Raw genomic sequence first — 18,220 nt, 5'->3', positions numbered from 1 at the left:
AACACTGGAGCCAACCGCCCTTCTCAGGCAATCAGTAGTATCTAGGCCAGGAGGAATCGCATATTTGGCTGCGTCCTGACCATCATGAAGTATTTGAGCGAGAGATGCCCTGAAGTTTTCTGGGACTGCTGGCAAGATCTCACTGGCCATGCCCCAGACAGCATGCATGTAGCAACCCAACAAACAGAACACAGTGACTAATCTCAATGACAGGCTAGCCTAGGAGAACATTTGTTAACATCTCAATACTTATCCAGACAAGTCCCAGGAAATCACCTTGCTGATTGAAGCCTGAACCATCATAGTAGGGTGTTTATTGAGAAAATCAGGCTAGTTGGGCAAAAGCCAGTGAAACCTGGCCATCTGCCTATTCACCAGTGGGCAATAACAAGGCCTTTGCTGACATCAAGGTATTAGTGAGGGTCTTGTTAAAGGAATCAGGGGCTCAGATGTGGCTGGCCAAGGCTGCAAAATGTCCATAAGGATATTAGTCTTGGTTTCGACTATAGGCAGCTGCAATTCCAGGACCTCAACTGTCCAATTGGGGAGTCCAACCTTATATAAGGGGAGGTTATCAAGCCACTGGCCTCTTGTAAATCCAAGTAAAATATGTCATTGTGGTAACAAGTGGGGAAATCACCAACCTCCTCCCCACATCATCATCTAACTCTGGTGGTGTATTTTGCTCAGAGTCGGAGCGAAAAATATAATAGAGCCTTTGCTGGTGCATCAGCCCTGGTAAAGGCATTGGTACTGAGGCAGGCTGTCTGACGGCAGTTCTGCTTTAATAACTTCATAGTACAACATCAGTTGAGGTCAGGCTGACATTGGTTTGGGGTTAGGCATCGGAATCAGCACTGGATGCTCCTCTATCACTGGTGGCGTAGGTACCAGTGTCAATGAGGAATGGCTTGGCGCAGGTCCGGCAGCCAGAGTATACATATGTACCGGAGTCAGTATGGGACCTAAAAGAGGTCCTTACGGATCAGACAGCACCGGAGAAGGACCAGCTAGCACTGTGAGGAACCCGACAACAAGAGCCGGACAGGAGGCCCCTGTGTTTATTTGGGGGCAGCTAAGCCAAAAATATGCAGCATAACCTCTTTAAAAGCCTTAATCTGATTAAGCATGGCAGACAGACCTCAAAACTTAGGGCACACCGGAATCAGTTGAGGTCTGTATTACCTAGAGGGATAGACTGACAATGTGACTGCCTCAAACTCTCTCCTTGGAAACAGACTAGTGGGATAGGGTCAAGTCCCACTTCCCTTTTTATATTTTTGGTTTGGACTTTGACATAGACTTACCGGAGGACTTCCACTGCAATATTGACTTCTTGTGGTGACGGTCCAAGGAGCAAGAATGACTCCACACCCATGACCGGGAGCAGGACTTACACTTCACTTCTCATTCCTGGATCACTCTCAGGTGCATGAGATCACATTCATCACATGACTGCGAGTGGTGTCCCTGCCGAAACACCACAGACACGAGACACCTCTTTCAGGTCTGTGACCAAAATCTGTTTGCTACAGCCAGGGGATGGTTTATAATCTATCGTTTTAGGAGGGAGTATTGTTTCCTAGCACCAGTTGTGGCTGCTCCCTCAAATCAGTAGTGGGGCGGGAGGGGGGGGAGGAGTTAATGGAGAGAGGGGTGTCAAAAAAATAAATAAAAAAAAATCACTTACCTGCAGACTGGCCGGCCACCGCCTCTCTTCCGTCCTCTTGTCCTCTTCCAGGCTTCTGTTAGAACAGGAAGCACCCAGGCGCCCCTAAGCCAATCACAACGCTGCAATACAGTGTTGTGATTGGTCTGAGTGCAGTGGTTGGTGCTCAGATGGGGAATGGGAGCCTGGGAATGTTCTCCACCCATGCATCCTGGCTGGCGGACAGGCTAGGACTAAGTGCAGCCAGTGGTCTGTCCGGTTGTGCCCCACTCGTTTGTGCCTCATCCATGCCTGACCTACTTGACCTGATCTGCCTGAGGACCGCACCCCGAAATCTGGTGTAGATTTGCCGGATCCGCCTGGTTTGCCGCGTTCAGCCGTCCTCTTCTTCTCTGTGGCGGTTAACAAGGGCCACAGACGAGGTGCTGGTAAACCGTAAGGGGCCTGGCGCAGCCGGCCTCACGTCTGTCCAGGTAACAGGGGCAATGCTGGAGCTCCTCACGCTTTCCTAAAGCGTGCAGCAGGACAATATTTCATTAAACCACGCCACTGAGACTAAAGGGCTACCGAGCAAGACCATCAGATATAGAAAGGCAGGGGAGCAGGAAGTCAGGCAGAAAAATAGAGACTACCATTACTGCCAGTTCACAACAGCAGAGATGATTGGGGGTTCGGCTGCCACATCCCAGAAAATGTGTGTACCAACTAGTCAGTGGTGACCGGCCGTTTGCTCTAAGTGTGCTGTTCTGATGACGGGTGGGAAGTTGCACAACACCTTTCGTGCACCACCCTCAATCTCTCAATTCTTTAAAGCCGGAAATGACTACAGCAAATACACCGACCCAAGAGGACCAAGAAAATGGCCCACAGAGGCATCAACTGGCTGTACAAAGGTGATGACCAATAAGGGTCGAAGGAAAGGGCCCTTAAAGGATCCCCCCCCAATGAAATATGGACACCTTGTCACAAACTCCAGAACGATAAGCACAGTTAATACGACAGCGGACTATATAAGTGAGGAAGCCAGCACTGAAGGGGGATTAGGATAGAATGAACACTATAAGGCAAACAAACATATCAGAGACCCATAGCACACAGATCGCCCGCTGCAATTTTAGGAAGCGCGACCAATAAAACCGGAAACAGAGGAGGAAGGAAAGTAAGAGGAAGAAGGACATAACGGACTATTTACAAACAGGCAGTGCAAGACCTAGCAAAAAAAAGTTCAGCCCACAGTGAAATATCCGGACTAGTGTCTCCAAAAGTGGACAACAAATGAGCCAATAAGTCACATTGACCACAGGGGGCATGGAATCTGAGCAGACATTGGTTGAAGGCGATCTGCCTGAATCCACCCTTAAAGCATCAGATGACAACACTATGACCGCGAGCAGCAGCATCCTGGTCACTTCAACTAACAATAGGCATGCATACCCATTCTCTACAAAGAAAATAATTCCCACCTTTATGGAAGACTTTGTAGTCCAAGCTGCAAATTCTCACTCTCCAGAGGGGCAAGCCACCCAGGCTAAATCCCCAATCACCAACCAGCCACAATTTAAAAGCCGTACTATCCTGCTCATCCCTGAATACAAGTCCAGAAGCCGTGGGAACATGCTCAATAGCGGGAATGTTCTATGATTACTTCAATCAATCAGTAGCTTGGCGGACATAAGCTCACACGACCTGGAAAAAATTTAGTTTAAAATCTTCAAAGAACTCGCAAGTCATGGAGTAACGAAGGAAACTTGGTCGTCAGACGAAACAGTGAGGAGAATTCTAGAAGAGGTCCAATTAAAGGGCTGGGTAATTAAAATACATTGGTATCAAAAGCCGGGCTACCCAGATCCCTTGCTACCAATCAGACACAAGCAAGCACCCCATGTATTTCCTCACTGGGTAAGCAGACTCAACCATGCTCAAAGGGGCACGCAGCATGGATGCACCGCTGATAGATTCAACAGATCGGAGCCTAGCGACCAGACCGGAAGACCGGACCTGCCTATCCAGGACAATAAACCAACATGGCAAGAGCACTTGACTCAGAACAAAACAACTTCCAGTAAGCGACAACCAGCTACAACTCTGCTCCTGGAATATAAACGGATTAGGAAGCAAAACAACGGACAGAGAGCTTCTGGTTTACTTCCAAGGCTTCAACCTCATTCTATTACAAGAGACATGGCTAGACAAGCCTTTTCATTTACTTGGCTTCAAAACACATAATTTACCAGCAGTAAAAGTTGCCAGGGCGGACTAACAATCTACTCGTCAATTAAGAGCATAACGGCGACCAAGGATGAAGAAACTATCATAGCCTCTACAAATGCAATAAAAGCTCTTAGAGTGGATATAAGTGATAGCAACCAAAAACAACAAATAATAGTGCTAAACACATACTTACACCCACACGATAAAGTTAAAGGAGTCAAACTTGTGGGGTTCAAAATAACAAGATTGCTCTCAGAAGAATCAATGTCTAACTTTCTGCTGACAGGTGACTTTAACATGCATCTATTGGGTCTTGAAGAAGGGATGAACTACTGGAGGAACAATTTATGGCCTGGAACATCCCCTGCCAGGAAGAGAGCAAATGGACGAGTCAATCAAGACTAGCCAGGAACTTCATAAGGCATATGGAACACTGGAGCTTTGTGGCATTCAATGGGCGTTTTCCGGCAGTCCAACCCCCAGCAGCCACATTTTACAATGCTTCTGCCAGTACGCTAATAGATTACACCTTTGCAACCCTACCACTTTTTAGCAATATTGTAGGCTTTCAGGTAGGACCACAAGACCAAAGTGACCATCCACCACAGGAAATTACTATGAACATATTTAGCTCAATACTAGCCTAGCCTGTGGGGGATTCAGATTCCATATACACAGTGAACTTCAGGAGGATAAAATGTCAAAATAACCAACAAGAAAACTGCAGGTTTCAGCAAAGGTACTTCGGGACAACCTGGAGGAGGCAGACACAAATGTGATAACACGCTGAGAACGTTTTGCCAAAAAATTAGGAGAAATGCACACAGCAAGGGAAAAGCCCCACCAAACATCTAGAGAAATTCTTCAAAAATGGATTTCCCCACAATCACCACACAACCAACATAATCACCTCTCGATCTATAGAAATCCTAACTGACGGGAACTCAAGAAAGCAATAAACAAAGCACTATGTAAGCTCCGACGAACGAGACCAGATCCCACCATTCAGAAGGAGCTAACGCAATTAAAAACTAAAAGAAAAGGGGAATCTGGCAAGCTAAAAGGGAATCAGATGATAAGCTGTGTGCCAAGTTACTGTACTTCTCAAAGACTAACAACAGCGCAAGATTCTGGACCACAATAAACAGCTTAGATATTCCAAACATACAAAGAGTCAACTCACACCTAATGGAAGAAGCCTGGGAAACTCACCTTCTGCAACATTTCAATTCAGAACAGGAAGGTTTTAGGATTGGGAAGCCTAGTCCCAGCTATACTCCCGGAGTAACATTGCCCGATCAAGCTAATCCATCAGTAACTGATTCTCTCTCATTTTTAACCAACTGATCAAGAACAGGATTGCTAAAGGCAAGCAGGAGGGCACGCCAGGCCCTAACGGGATTCCTCCGATCCTACTAAAAAAAGACCCGGAGTACTGGGTGGCTGCACTACCACTGCTGTTTGAACAGATCTCGGGAGGAGAAATCATACCAGAATCCTGGAGGGGATCCATCATATCCCCAATATACAAGAGAGGTAATAAGAACAAAGCTAATAGCTACAGACTGGTAGCATTAATTAATGATGAGGCCAAATACTACACCAGCCTTCTTCTGGATGATCTTACAAATTGGGCAACCGAAAAATCAATTATCCCCATCAACCAGGAGGGCTTCTGCAAGGGCATTGGAACTAAAACGAACATACTTGCCCTGTCTCTACTAATAGACGCTGTCAGATCGACTACTCATCGGCTTTTAACAACATAGACAGGAATTTAACTTTGGGCCAAACTCGATAAAAGGCATATTCCATCTGCTCCCCTAAACCAGCTGATACTTTTACACACTGATATGTGAGTTCAAATGAAGCTAGAAGGCAACTCCCTGTGCAGGAAAATAATAGCTACAAAGGGTTGAAACAGGGGTGTGTGCTGGCCCATACGCTGTTCAATCTGTATATGTCTGATTTATCGATGGAATTGGACAAATGCAAATCACATGCCCCAAGGACAGGAGGGCTTTTACTCTCCAATTTACTGTACGCAGATGATCTTGTTCTGATTAGCTGAATCTCTATTGGACTTCAATATCCACTAGACGCAACCAACAGCTATTCTGCTAACCATGGTCTAAGCATCAACCTAGACAAATCCAAGGTAATGCGACTAAACCCTAAAAACATCACATTCAGGCACAGTTGGCATTTGGCCAGCAAAACAATAGAAGTAGTCGAGGAATACAAGTACCTGTGGGTGATAATAGATAACAAAGGCATGTTCAAAACACGAAAAGAAGTCTTCAAGAGAAGAGGCTACTCAATCGTGTTTGCTTTAAAAACCATCAAACATAAAACTATGATACCAAGCCTCACGCCACTACTCCAGGTTCCACAAGAAAAGCTTATCGGTATTGTTAATTATGGGAGTGAGTGCCTGAGGGGAAGAGACGCAAGCATATTGGACAGCATAGTCTCAAGATTGGTAAGAATGATATTTAATCTACCTAAATATGCCACGCCTGCCCAAATTAGGTAGGAATTTGGTCTGCAGATCCAAGAAACGGCTTGCAAAGGTGTCTAAGTTAAGTGCTGGCACTGAATTAAAAGGGCTGACCCTGTAACGATGAATGCTTACTTGTGGCATTAAATACATCTAAAGAAGGAATATGCAGCCATGTCCTATCAGACAGCTTCGATACATCTTTTGCGGACCTTTTGGAGGTCTAAGAGAAGCACAATAGCTTCGAACAACTTGCGAACAAGACAGTGAAAAGGCTGTCTATGGTGGAAGACAAAGCAGCACTCAAAGAAAGGGCCCATGGATGGTTCGTCCTGCAGAGCTACACCAAGCCCTTCCCACAATCCTATTTAGGCGCTTGATTCACCAGGAGTATGAAGGAAAAATATCTTCATTTTCAAATGGGCATTCTACCAACTATGCTGCACTTTCCTCCCTGGAAATGGTCATTGACACCGACTACCTGCCGCCTATGTGGAAAAGCAGACGAAAAGTCTTACACCAACTGTGCATCTGCGGGAAACTGCAATTTGAACGCCAATTGCTACTGAAGCCCATTTTTAAAATCAAGGGGATAAGATCCTGTAGGCAAGCAGTGCAGGCATGCTTTAGAGTTGGAGATGTAGAGCTGTTGTGTCGCTTTGTATGATTCATAGAGACGGTGGGGAAAGAAATTCTAAGAACAAGCAGTTAGTAATTTTCCTCATTGTAACCAAAAGATCCCCACAGTGTTGCCGCTCTGGCAACAACAAGCAATTAGGCAGCAACCCCTATCCAATTTAATCCCATTCAGTGAGCCGCACATCTTTTGCCTGGTACCCATAGTACAGCTCCTCCAAAGCTGGAAATCTCCCCCCTCCATCATCTGGGTCCCCTCAGTTTTATGTTTCTCACACTTGGGCTTCGATCCATTCACTTGGAATATCAGAACGATCTGGACCCGGCACCAAAAGCGTGTAGTACAATGTCCACCAGTAAACCTCTCTTTATTTAGAGTGAGAAGTTTTGACTTTTACACCACTGAATTATGCCTCTTTGTATCCTATCCCTTTTTTTACTCTTTTTTTTTTTTAGGTAAATATACAATTTTAAAATGTAATATCGCATTGCAATGGTTTTAATTAACCATGCATATAAAGCCATTCATCATCTTACTTACAATGCACTATGCACTTTATGTGCAAGCAACAGCAAGCACTTTAAAAAGGTCTAAAACTAAAAATGGAGTTTATGTTTATCTCACTGCTCCTTTCACATTGAACCAACCCTTAGATGATGCAATTTATTTGCTGCCGCGTAAGATTGGAATGTGTGTGTAGCAATTCTAGTTAGCAAATGCACCCAGGGTTTTCGTTAACTAGTCCAGTGTTTATATTGCTAATTTTGCACATTGAATCAGCAGCCTAACTTTGCACACCTAGTCAACTTCAGTCGAAATTTTGCACATCTAGTTAACTTCAGCCGACATTTTTATGTCCCATCTCAAACTTTTATACTCTCTAGATAACAATTACTGCATACTGCTCTGACTATCTTGACACAAGGAATTAATGTTGTATGATATGTTAACCAAGCTCTTTTTTAATTATGAAACTTGCTGTACCATGATTTTATTACGTCACAATTGTTAAGGTTTTTATTAACTAAACAATAAAATCTAAGCTAACCTAATCTTTATCTGGCTTCACTCTGTTACTTCTGGGGCAGTACAGAGACAGAGCATGATGGAGCCACCGAGAAGCATGCGGGAGCATTGCTTGCAAACCTTTGCAGGTCCAGTTTAGTGCCTGGAGAGTATTCTAAGGAAATACATTTGATTGAGTGTGGGACCGAGAGATCTCCTTGTGAATATACATGACCTGCACACGGAGATCCCAGACGCAAACCATTTGTAGCAGGTAAACATGCACAAATAATAGGAAACCATGCACTTTTGGACTAGGAGACATAAGATATGACAACTAACCTATCACAAATGGGCCTCTCAAAGTCGAAAAAAGGTCAACTGAAACACGTAGAAATACTTTGGGTCTGGGAGACAGAGACAGACAGAGTTGGGCAAGGATAAATGAAACACTCTCTACGATAAAATGAGTCATGTATAATCATTGCACACACAGTTTTGAGAAAGGTTGGAACTGCAGACCAGCCCATTTATACCCACACCGTTTGCAGAATCCTCAATGTGCAAGCCGCAGTCTGCATGGCAAACGTGAAAGCACAAATGTTGGGGAAAGTTATAGAGCAAACACCACACCAAAGAGGCACCAACACAGAGAACCCCAGACCAGTAGAGAGCAGTCTGTCTTCCATGGTGCCAATTATTACGTTGCTAAGAAATCATATAAACAAACACTGCACAATGGAAACACAGCATAACACAACATAAAACATACACACATTCCTAAAAAAATTACTGATGTATGCTCTTGAGCCAATGACGACATGCTTTAGAATAAAACACTTACAACGTAGATATCCCTCAGTTCATACTGCTTTCCTTTTCGCCTTCCACGCCGATGACTATAAATGCCCTTCTGGATAATAGGTAGTGCGCTTGTTCTTTGGGAAAAGTTAAGATGTTCAAAAGTTAAGCTCAATAATATATATAAAAAAACAGATTTGTTAAATGCAATGTTTTTTGCGAATTCTTCTACTTGCCTATTTTTTCCAAATTGTCTATATTCATAAACAGTTAGTGACCCGTCATATGCAAAAAAGAATCCGATGAGCTCTTTACATGCATCCCGTCCATTCCTGCAAACAAGTTAAATTGTATTATTACTATGTTTTCTTATCTACAAGCAAATGTTTGATCTATGACTTTATAAGAGGTATGATTTACTGATTTCAATATTTGCAGAAAATCTGTTCAAGGTAAATGACAAAAGAAGAAAAGGTTAATGCGATACAAACGGGTGTAAGACAAGTGCGCCTGTGCTGCCCGCAAGTATAACGCATTTAAATGCAGCCAGATAATACATTTGAAACTCTGACTGAATAATGATTAATTACGGAGGGAAACAAAAGTTACTTATCTGTAATCTAATATTTTGTCTTGTATAGGAGCAGAACTCATGTTTTGTTCCAGAATGTTCATTACGAAGGGGTCTGTATAGGTCTTAAACTATTGATTAAATTAAGTTTCCGGATATTTCATTCCCCTGCCATAAAAACGTAACACTCCCACCAAATGCATTTCTCTTGACCTCACACTGGTGGAGTTAAATTTCATCTTAACATGGACACTACGAATGATATCTCTATGATTATGGTATTATTTCTGTTATTTACTGGCATAAGCATTGTGATTGACATGCCTATATCCATTCAGAGATGATGTTTAACCAGGTTTGTCCAGGCAAAATGCCAGAGTCTCCAGGCATATGTGTACAGCCATGTTTAGCTAAGGAACATGTCAAACCCTACAGCTGGCTTAACAAAATGTGCTCGAAGTAAATGAAACAAATCTTACATCTGGAATGTAAGGGGGAAAATAGTCTCCTTTACATATCTGCTTTACTAAGTGATGGTTCTTATATTATTGACGTCAATCAATCAATCAATACATTTATAGAGCGCGCTACTCACCTGTGAGGGTCTCAAGGCGATAGAGGGAGGGGGTGGGGGGGGGGGTGCTGCTTCTGCTCGAAGAGCCAGGTCGTGAGGTGTTTCCTGAAGGTGAGGTGGTCCTGGGTCAGTCGTAGGTGGGCGGGGAGGGAGTTCCACGTCTTGGCTGCCAGCTAGGAGAATGATCTTCCTCCGGTGGTGGTTCTGTAGATCCGTGGGACGGTGGCGAGGGCGAGGCTGGCAGAGCGGAGTTTGCAGGTTGGAGTGTGGAACGTGAGGCGGTTGTTGAGGTATTCAGGCCTATGTCATGGAGCACTTTGTGTGCGTGGGTGAGGAGCCTGAACGTGATCCTTTCGCTGACGGGGAGCCAGTGCAGGTCTCTCAGGTGGGCTGATATGTGGCTGTGGCGAGGGATGTCGAGGATGAGTCGTGTGGATGCGTTCTGTATGCGCAGGAGTCTTTTCTGAAGTTTGACTGTGGTTCCTGCGTATAGGGCGTTCCCGTAGTCTAGTCGGCTGGTGACGAGGGCCTGGGTGACCGTCTTTCTAGTTCCGGTAGGGATCCACCGGAAGATCTTACGAAGCATGCAAAGGGTGGTGAAACATGAGGATGAGATGGCGTGGACTTGCTTGGTCATCGTGAGAGAGGAGTCCAGGATGAATCCCAGGTTGCTTGCGTGGTCAGTGGGTGTCGGTGCGGTGCCCAGTGCTGTGGGCCACCAGGAGTCGTCCCAGGTGGATGGGGATGGTCCGAGAATGAGGACCTCCATCTTGTCTGAGTTCAGTTTCAGATGGCTAAGTTTCATCCATTCAGTGACGTTTTTCATTCCTTCCTGGAGGTTGAGTTTGGCGGTGGCTGGGTCTTTGGTGAGGGAGAGTATCAGCTGGGTGTCGTCGGCGTATGAGATGATGTTGAGGTTGTGTTTGCGTGCGATGGCGGCGAGGGGGCTCATGTAGATATTGAAGAGGGTTGGGCTGAGCGATGAGCCTTGGGGTATGCCGCAGATGATCTCGGTGGCTGAGGAGCGGAAAGGAGGGAGGCGGACTCTCTGGGTTCTGTCGGAGAGGAACAAGGTGATCCAGTCCAGGGCTTTACCTTGGGTCCCGGCGTTGTGGAGGCGGGTTATTAGGGTGCGATGGCAGACTGTATCAAAGGCTGCTGAGAGGTCTAGGAGGATGAGGGTGGTTGTTTCCCCGTTGTCAAGGAGGGTCCTGATGTCGTCGGTGGCTGCGATGAGGGCGGTCTTGGTGCTGTGGTTGGCTCGAAATCCAGACTGGGATGGGACGAGGGAGCCATTGACCTTGAGGAATGCGGTCAGCTGTTTATTGACGATCTTCTCGATAACTTTTGCAGGGAAGGGAAGAAGAGAGATGGGGCGGACGTTCTTGAGGTCTTTAGGGTCCGCTGCGGGTTTCTTCAGTAGGGCGTTCATCTCTGCGTGATTCCAGCTCTCTGGGAAGGTGGCGGACGCGAGGGAGTTATTTATAACGTTCCGTAGGTGGGGTGCGATGATGGTGTCAGCTTTGTTGAAGATGTGGTGAGGGCATGGGTCGGAAGGAGAGCCGCAGTGGATGGTGTTCATAGCGTGGGCGGTGTCTTCAGTGCTGATGGGAGTCCAAGCGCTGAGGGTCGTTGTGGGGGGCGTTGGTTCAGTGGCTGGGGGCGGAGTCTGGGCGCCGAAGCTGTCGTGTATGTCGTCGATCTTGCGGTGAAAGAACGTGGCGAGGGAGTTGCAAAGGTCTTGCGACGGTGTGATGTCGTTGCTGCTGGAGCTGGGGTTGGAGAGCTCTTTTACGATGCTGAAGAGTTCCTTGCTGTTGTGTATGTTGTTGTCCAGCTGCTCTTTGAATGATGTCTTTTTGGTGGTGCGGATCAGCTGGTGGTGTTTGCGAGTGGCGTTCTTGAGGGCTGTCAGGTTTTCTGTCGTCTGTTTGCGCGGCAGGTTTTCTCGAGGGTTCGGCAGGATTTCTTCGATTCTTTGAGGTCGTCGGTGAACCATGTGGTTTTTCTGTTGCCAGGCTTGCCTGGAGGGTTCTTCAGTGGTGCAAGGGCGTCGGCGTAGTTGATGATCCACTGTGTGAGGTTGCGGGCTGCGTCGTTGGTGTCAGCAGTGTTGATTGGTGGGTTCTGGCTCAGTGATGTGGTTAGCTGGTCTGTGGTGACTTTGCTCCAGTATCTGCGGGGCATCTGTTGCGGGCAGTGGTGGGATGTGGTCTTTTTAAAGGTGAAGTGGATGCAGCTGTGGTCAGTCCAGTGTAGTCCGGTGGAGTGGCTAAAGGCGACGTGGCTGCTGGCAGAGAAGATGGGGTGGAGCATGTGGCTGGCGTAGTGGGTGTTCACCAGTTGCTTGTGTCCGAGGTTGGCGAGGTTGTCGAGCAGGGTGGTGGTGGTGTTGTTGTGGTTGTTCTCCAGGTGGAATTTCAGGTCCCCTAGGAGGATGTAGTCTGATGAGGCGAGGGCATGTGGGCTGATTAAGTCGGCGATGGCTTCACTGAACTGTGTGCGTGGGCCCGGGGGTGTGTAGATGAGGGTTCCTCCGAGGGTGGTCTTGGGGTCGGTGTGAATGTGGAAGTGTAGGTGTTTGGCGGTGGTGAGGGCATCTTCGGAGTTGGTTGTGACGCCGATGGTGTTCCTGTGGTTGATGGCGATTCCTCCACCGGTTTGGTTTGCAGCGGTCCTTTCGAGTGATCTTGTAGCCGTCCGGGATGGCTATGGCGATGTCGGGGGCTGAGGAGGCGTTCATCCAGGTTTCTGTGAGGAAGGCGACGTCTGGTGCTGTTGAGTCGAGGAGGTCCGAGAGTTCGACAGCATGCTTGTGGACGGAGCGGGTGTTGAGCAGGATGCATTTGAGGTGGGTGTTGTTGTTGCCTGGTCCGGGCGGTGGGGTGCAGGTTCGGACGCAGGTGAATTTGCAGACTTGGCAGGAGAAGGGTCCGTGGGTGCGCTTCGGGGTGGCTTGGTAGCAGGCAGATGGTCAGCCGATGTTGAGTGCGTGGAGGGTGTTGGTGTCGTATCTCCGTCGGGTTTCTTGGTTTCGGTGGGGGCCAGGGGTTCTGGCGCTAGGCGCGGTCCAGGAGCGGACGGGCACAGACGGGCTTGCCTTTGGAGTGCCTTTGGTGCGCCAGCGGCGGGAGCGGGGCGGCGAATGGGAATGAGGGGGGCGGGGCCACAGGGGACGCAGTGGCGGGAAGTAGGGGGGGAGCATGGGTGCAGAAGGCAAAAAAGTGGGCACAGAGGGACAAGGGTAATGGGTCACACAGTATAGCGGGACAAAAGCACACAGTAAACAAAAAGGAAATACAGCTGGCAACAATAATTGACAATAAAGACCAAACGCAGTGGTGGTAATGCGGCAAAAGGGGCACAAAAACGAGGGGGAAACGAGTGGCAAGAGGCACAGAATCAGCAAAAACGAGGGGTACAGAAGGCAAAACGGGGAGGGAAGCACGGGGGGGCATCGAGGGGTACAGGAGGAAGAAAACGGGCAGGGGCCACAGCGGGGGAAGAAGACAACAGCAGTCACGGACACCACATTGAGAAATACGGCAATACAGTCAGGCAGAAGATGAATAGACTTACGGCCTGCAACTTCCTCAGCAGCGGCAGCTGGGGCAGGAGCACACAGGCGGAGCTGCGTGGAGGGGGGGGGCGACCTACCAGGAGGGTCAAGGGTCGCTCCCCCTGGATTGACGTCCCCCTGTGATTATCTTAAACTATACTTATTCTTTTCTATGTGTTATATGTTCTTAATAGGCTTACTCTCCCCTCTGCAAGCCTTATTAGGCTCCAGGGACCCCATACCCTGGTTCTGTGCGTTTTTTTAAAAAGAGGAGGTGTGCAGCTCAGCCCCCCTCCTTGAGCCTTCATAGGCCTTTGGGACCCCATCTCCTGCAGTGCCACTATCCTTGAGTCTATTATTGCCCTAGGACCCCATCCCCCAGGGCCTCCATTAGTAATAGGTGGGTGCCCCGGTGTCCGCCCAGGGCACCCACTAAATCCCATGTTGGGGCCTGTGGTACCAGCTGGTTCCACGCAGGGTACGGGGGCCAGTATTGCTCACCACACAGAGGAAGCTGTTACTAACTATTGTGTCCCAGTGTTGGGCTTCCTGGGACATACTAAGTGTGCTGGCCACGGGGAATGGGGTCCTATAAAGGCTTGGGGGGGGGATGCATGGCCCCCCTCCCTTTTAATCAAAGTTACGCTCTGGGGAATGGGGTCCCCAGGGTCTAAGTAGGGTCATCTGTTTAACAAAATCGACCCCAGGGGAAAAAATACCTGAGGACACCACTGGGCAGCAGGGGCGCACCCCCCTCCACTAAAATATTCCCGGAGGGCAGGGTCCCCAAGGGCCTAAATGGGCTAGGGAGAGGGGCCCAACTGATGCCGCCTCTGCCCATATATGTACATTACAAAAAGGGGGCTAAGTTATTAGTGAATTAAATTGACCTTCCATTTATCTTTGCCCCCACCCCCCCAACAAATCTACTAAAAGCCGGACATTGTTTCAAAAGTAACCGTGCTAGTGGTTGACCTTTCTCTGCCTCCTTTATAGTCTGACCACTTAGCCATTCCCTTTCAGGTCCCCTTGCACAAAGCTCTAACTAACCCCATCTCTGTGCAGAAGTTTAGATCAAGGAAATGGGCCAAAGCTACTTCATCTAGTTTTACTAATGCCTTGGTCACAAATCCTCCTAAACTCGACAACCGTGTCCCTACTGCTAATTTACAAGTTGGTGACTGGATTTCTGAAGCTCTGGATTGTATTGCACCCATACTTGAGAGGGTAGCAGGCAGAACCAAACCCTCAGCGGACTGGTTTAAGGCAGAATTAGCCATATTTCAAATGAATTGTGAGCATATTTGGCACTGAGACGTTGATCAGGCTAGTAAGGCTAAATACCGTTCAGCCTTAAAATCTTATCAAAGTTGCATTAGTCATGTGCAATGGGAATCATAAAATTGAACTGGCTCAAAACTCTTCTAGAGAGATTTTTTCTATTGTCAAGACTTTATCCTTGATGGATTGAGTTTCCACTACTATTCCCCCTTCGGAGGACAGCAGCACCACTCTCACTGAATATTTCTCTGACAAAGAAGCAGAGATTTATTCTTCTTTCCCAAGGCCGTTAGAAATGCCCCCTGCCTGAATGTCAGGTTCGAGCCTTCTCTAACACAACAGAAAATCACTTTTCCCTCCTAAAAAAAATAAAATATATATATATATATATATATATATATATATATATATATATATATATATATATATTGTTTCCAAAGTGCCTTTGCGCAGCGAGAGGGCACACGACAGCCATCCCACCATCTGGTTTTAATTTGCAGGCTGCCTTGCATATCCATCCATTATATTATGTCAGGTTCGAGCCTTCTCTAACACAACAGAAAATCACTTTTCCCTCCTAAAAAAAATAAAATATATATATATATATATATATATATATATATATATATATATAAATATATATATATATATATATACTTATATATATATATATATATTACCTCCTGGCGGTCGCCAGTAGGTAGTTATAGTTAGGACCTAGTTTCCATAGGAAATTCACAACATTCTATTTGGAATAACTTTGGCGCCGGTGGACGAATCTTCGCGAATTTCTCCAAGAAAACGGCCCGCTCCGCTCCTTCCCTGAAAGTTTGGGGGTGATTCGTCAAGCGGGGGCCGAGAAAAAAGGGGGGTCCCAAAAGGTGTTTTCCCCATGCAATTTTCCATAGGGACCTTTAGCCAGGGCTACAGCCCGAACGGCTGAACAGAATTACACCAAATTTGGCAGAGAGGTAGAGTTCGGTTCGCAGATTGTGCTTTTTGTTAAATGGTGTAAATCCGATCAGTAGTTCCTGAGAAAATCAAAAGCAAATTCATAGCGATATCTAGAGACGAAGTACAGCACGCTTACGGAAATCCGTACAATTACGAGCACGAGCTGCATGCTGATTGGTTATCAACTGTCTGTCAACACTCCAAACCAGGAAGTATTGGCAGCCATCTTGTGCCTCGGTAGCACCGAGTCACAAGACAACAGTAAAACAAAGTTGAAAAATAAGGAAAGGGGGTAGGGTAGAAACATGTTGACCCTCTAGGCCTGCTCAGGGGGTCTCACATGGATGTTTAGGCGCAATTTTTAAAAAAAAATAAAAAAACGCGTTGTACGCGTATTGTACTCATACGCGGTGGGAAAGGAAAAAAAACTAGAAGTCCGTTTTATTCCTAATTAGCTCCGGGGGGGCGGGGTGGGGGTGGCAAATCCCGGGGGCAATTTTTTTCTATAATGGGGGGCTTGGTAGTGTCCAACAGGAAGAAAAGAATGAAGAAAAAAAGTAATGTTGAGGACAGTGATGCTCCTGCTTCCTGCGTTTTAGCAGGTCAATAGACTGTTTCCCTTAACCCAAAAGTTTATTGCAATAAATGTATAGAAATTTAACTTGAGCAAAATCAGGATGAATTTGTGCGCGTGGACTGTTTGCTGAAAATGCTGGTGCAGCAGTTGATGTGCTTGGTGCAGTAGCAGGTGGGTTGTCCTTCAACCTCTGTGTTGCAGCACGAGCAAAGTTGTTGGGGTGTAAGTTCTTTACGTGTTGCTCCATATATGCTGTGCTAAAGGAGTATTTTTGAGATGGATCACCCCTTGAAAGAGTATGGAAAATTTTACAGGTTACTTTTGGAGCATTAACCTTTTTTTGCCCTTCTGGAAAAGTAAAAAACTGCCAAATTAGATCTTCATTCCTCTTCTTTGGAGTTTCTTTAGGAATGAAATATTCTTCTGAAGAATGGCTGGAAGATGAGTCGATTGCTGTTAATATGGTAAAGTTCGTTCTATTTGACAAGATTCTCAGAAGAGATGTTTCTTTTTAGAAAGTCAAAGTAGAATTTTTAAAACGGGGCGGAAGTTTCAACAGTTGTAATAGGAAGTGTTTTGAACCAATGAAATTTCTTCTTTTAAAGTCACATGGCTTTGCGTACCGTTATGCTGTTATTACGGTGTTCTTAAGATGCGAGTACGCATGACTTTTCACAGCGATTGGTGTAATTGTTTTTAAAAGTAATGTAGGATTATTGGAACTTTAAAAAAATGTTTTTCATTATTATCCTAGATAATGTGTTCTGTTAGTATGTTCAATAAATAAATCAATATATGTTTTTAAACAATTAAAAACATTCACGTCTTTGCGTACGGGGCACCGTACATGACATCACACGGAAGCTTTGATGCGACACGTAACGTGAAAGCATATTCGTAGCGTATGGTGAGAATGATTAGCAGTACAAACTATGGTGCGATAACTCTCTCACTGTCAAATCAGAGCACAGGGCGCGCTATGAGAATGGTTAGAAGTGGTCACTCATTGGAAATCCGATTCAGCTGTGTGGCTTATCCACGGTATCATAACGTTACTGTTTAGCCTGTTTAAGTTTGAGGTTTGCATGTAATACTATCGTATAGGCAGATATGGATGTTTAGGCAGCGCTTATCTCCATTAAGCTTGGTTATTATCATTTACATATAGGTGTCTGAGGGAGGGAAAAGAAGTCTATGTGAATGGCGAGGATTGCACAATAGCACCACATGTAGATGTAGAGTCCATTTATAACGCGCTAGCAATCGCTCCAAGGAGCATCACTCCTTAATTTGTAGACACATACAATTGCATGGCTCTTGTAATCAAGATGCGCCTAATTTGGTGTGCGTTTTGAAAGGCACTGCAACACCTGCTATCATATCATCGTTCAGTTTACTGGAAACGTGAGTTATTTAATTTGATATAATGCAGATTGTTGTGCAATGTTACCAGGACTCGGTTACATGATTACGGTAACTGAGCGTGTGGCTTGCTAAAAATAAGTTGTGTTCACTCCTCTGCATGGGAAGCTGGATGTTTCCATCTGGCCGTCGATTCAGACCTTGAAAGCAGAGTCAACCAAGTGAGCCATATAAGAGCGCTATTGTCTCAAAAAGAGGTCGCTCTGACATCTGCTAGAGAAACATTTGTCCTTCATGTAGTAAACACCCGCACAGAAGTGTATGATTTATAAATACAGACTTGCCTTTGTATTTTGGGGAGTTAATTCAGAGTATCTTTAATGCGTCCTTGACTACGGGGTTCTTACTTTTTTAAAGTTAGAAGCAGTGGTCTTGTGAGTTCTTTTCAAACTATATATGGTGTCTTTTCGGCATTTTTGCATTCGATGTTTTCCAGCATCTTTGGTGGATTCCCCTTAA

General features: G+C 46.1%; 1 protein-coding gene across 3 annotated transcripts in view; it reads right to left on the bottom strand.

Moving 5' to 3' along the window:
• The window catches only part of CAPS2 (calcyphosine 2), an 887,654-nt gene that overhangs the window by 375,958 nt on the left and 493,476 nt on the right, over nucleotides 1-18,220 (bottom strand). For all 3 annotated transcript variants that reach the window (XM_078678143.1, XM_078678133.1, XM_078678152.1), the window contains 2 exons: nucleotides 9,060-9,155; nucleotides 8,867-8,960 (listed from right to left, as the gene is read on the bottom strand). In XM_078678143.1, coding sequence (XP_078534269.1) covers nucleotides 8,867-8,960; nucleotides 9,060-9,155 — 190 coding nt within the window. The remainder of the gene's footprint in view (nucleotides 1-8,866; nucleotides 8,961-9,059; nucleotides 9,156-18,220) is intronic.

The sequence above is a fragment of the Lissotriton helveticus genome, chromosome 1_1 (assembly GCF_964261635.1).
Source record: "Lissotriton helveticus chromosome 1_1, aLisHel1.1, whole genome shotgun sequence".
Classification (NCBI taxonomy): domain Eukaryota; kingdom Metazoa; phylum Chordata; class Amphibia; order Caudata; family Salamandridae; genus Lissotriton; species Lissotriton helveticus.
This window is presented reverse-complemented; position numbering and strand designations above follow the sequence as displayed.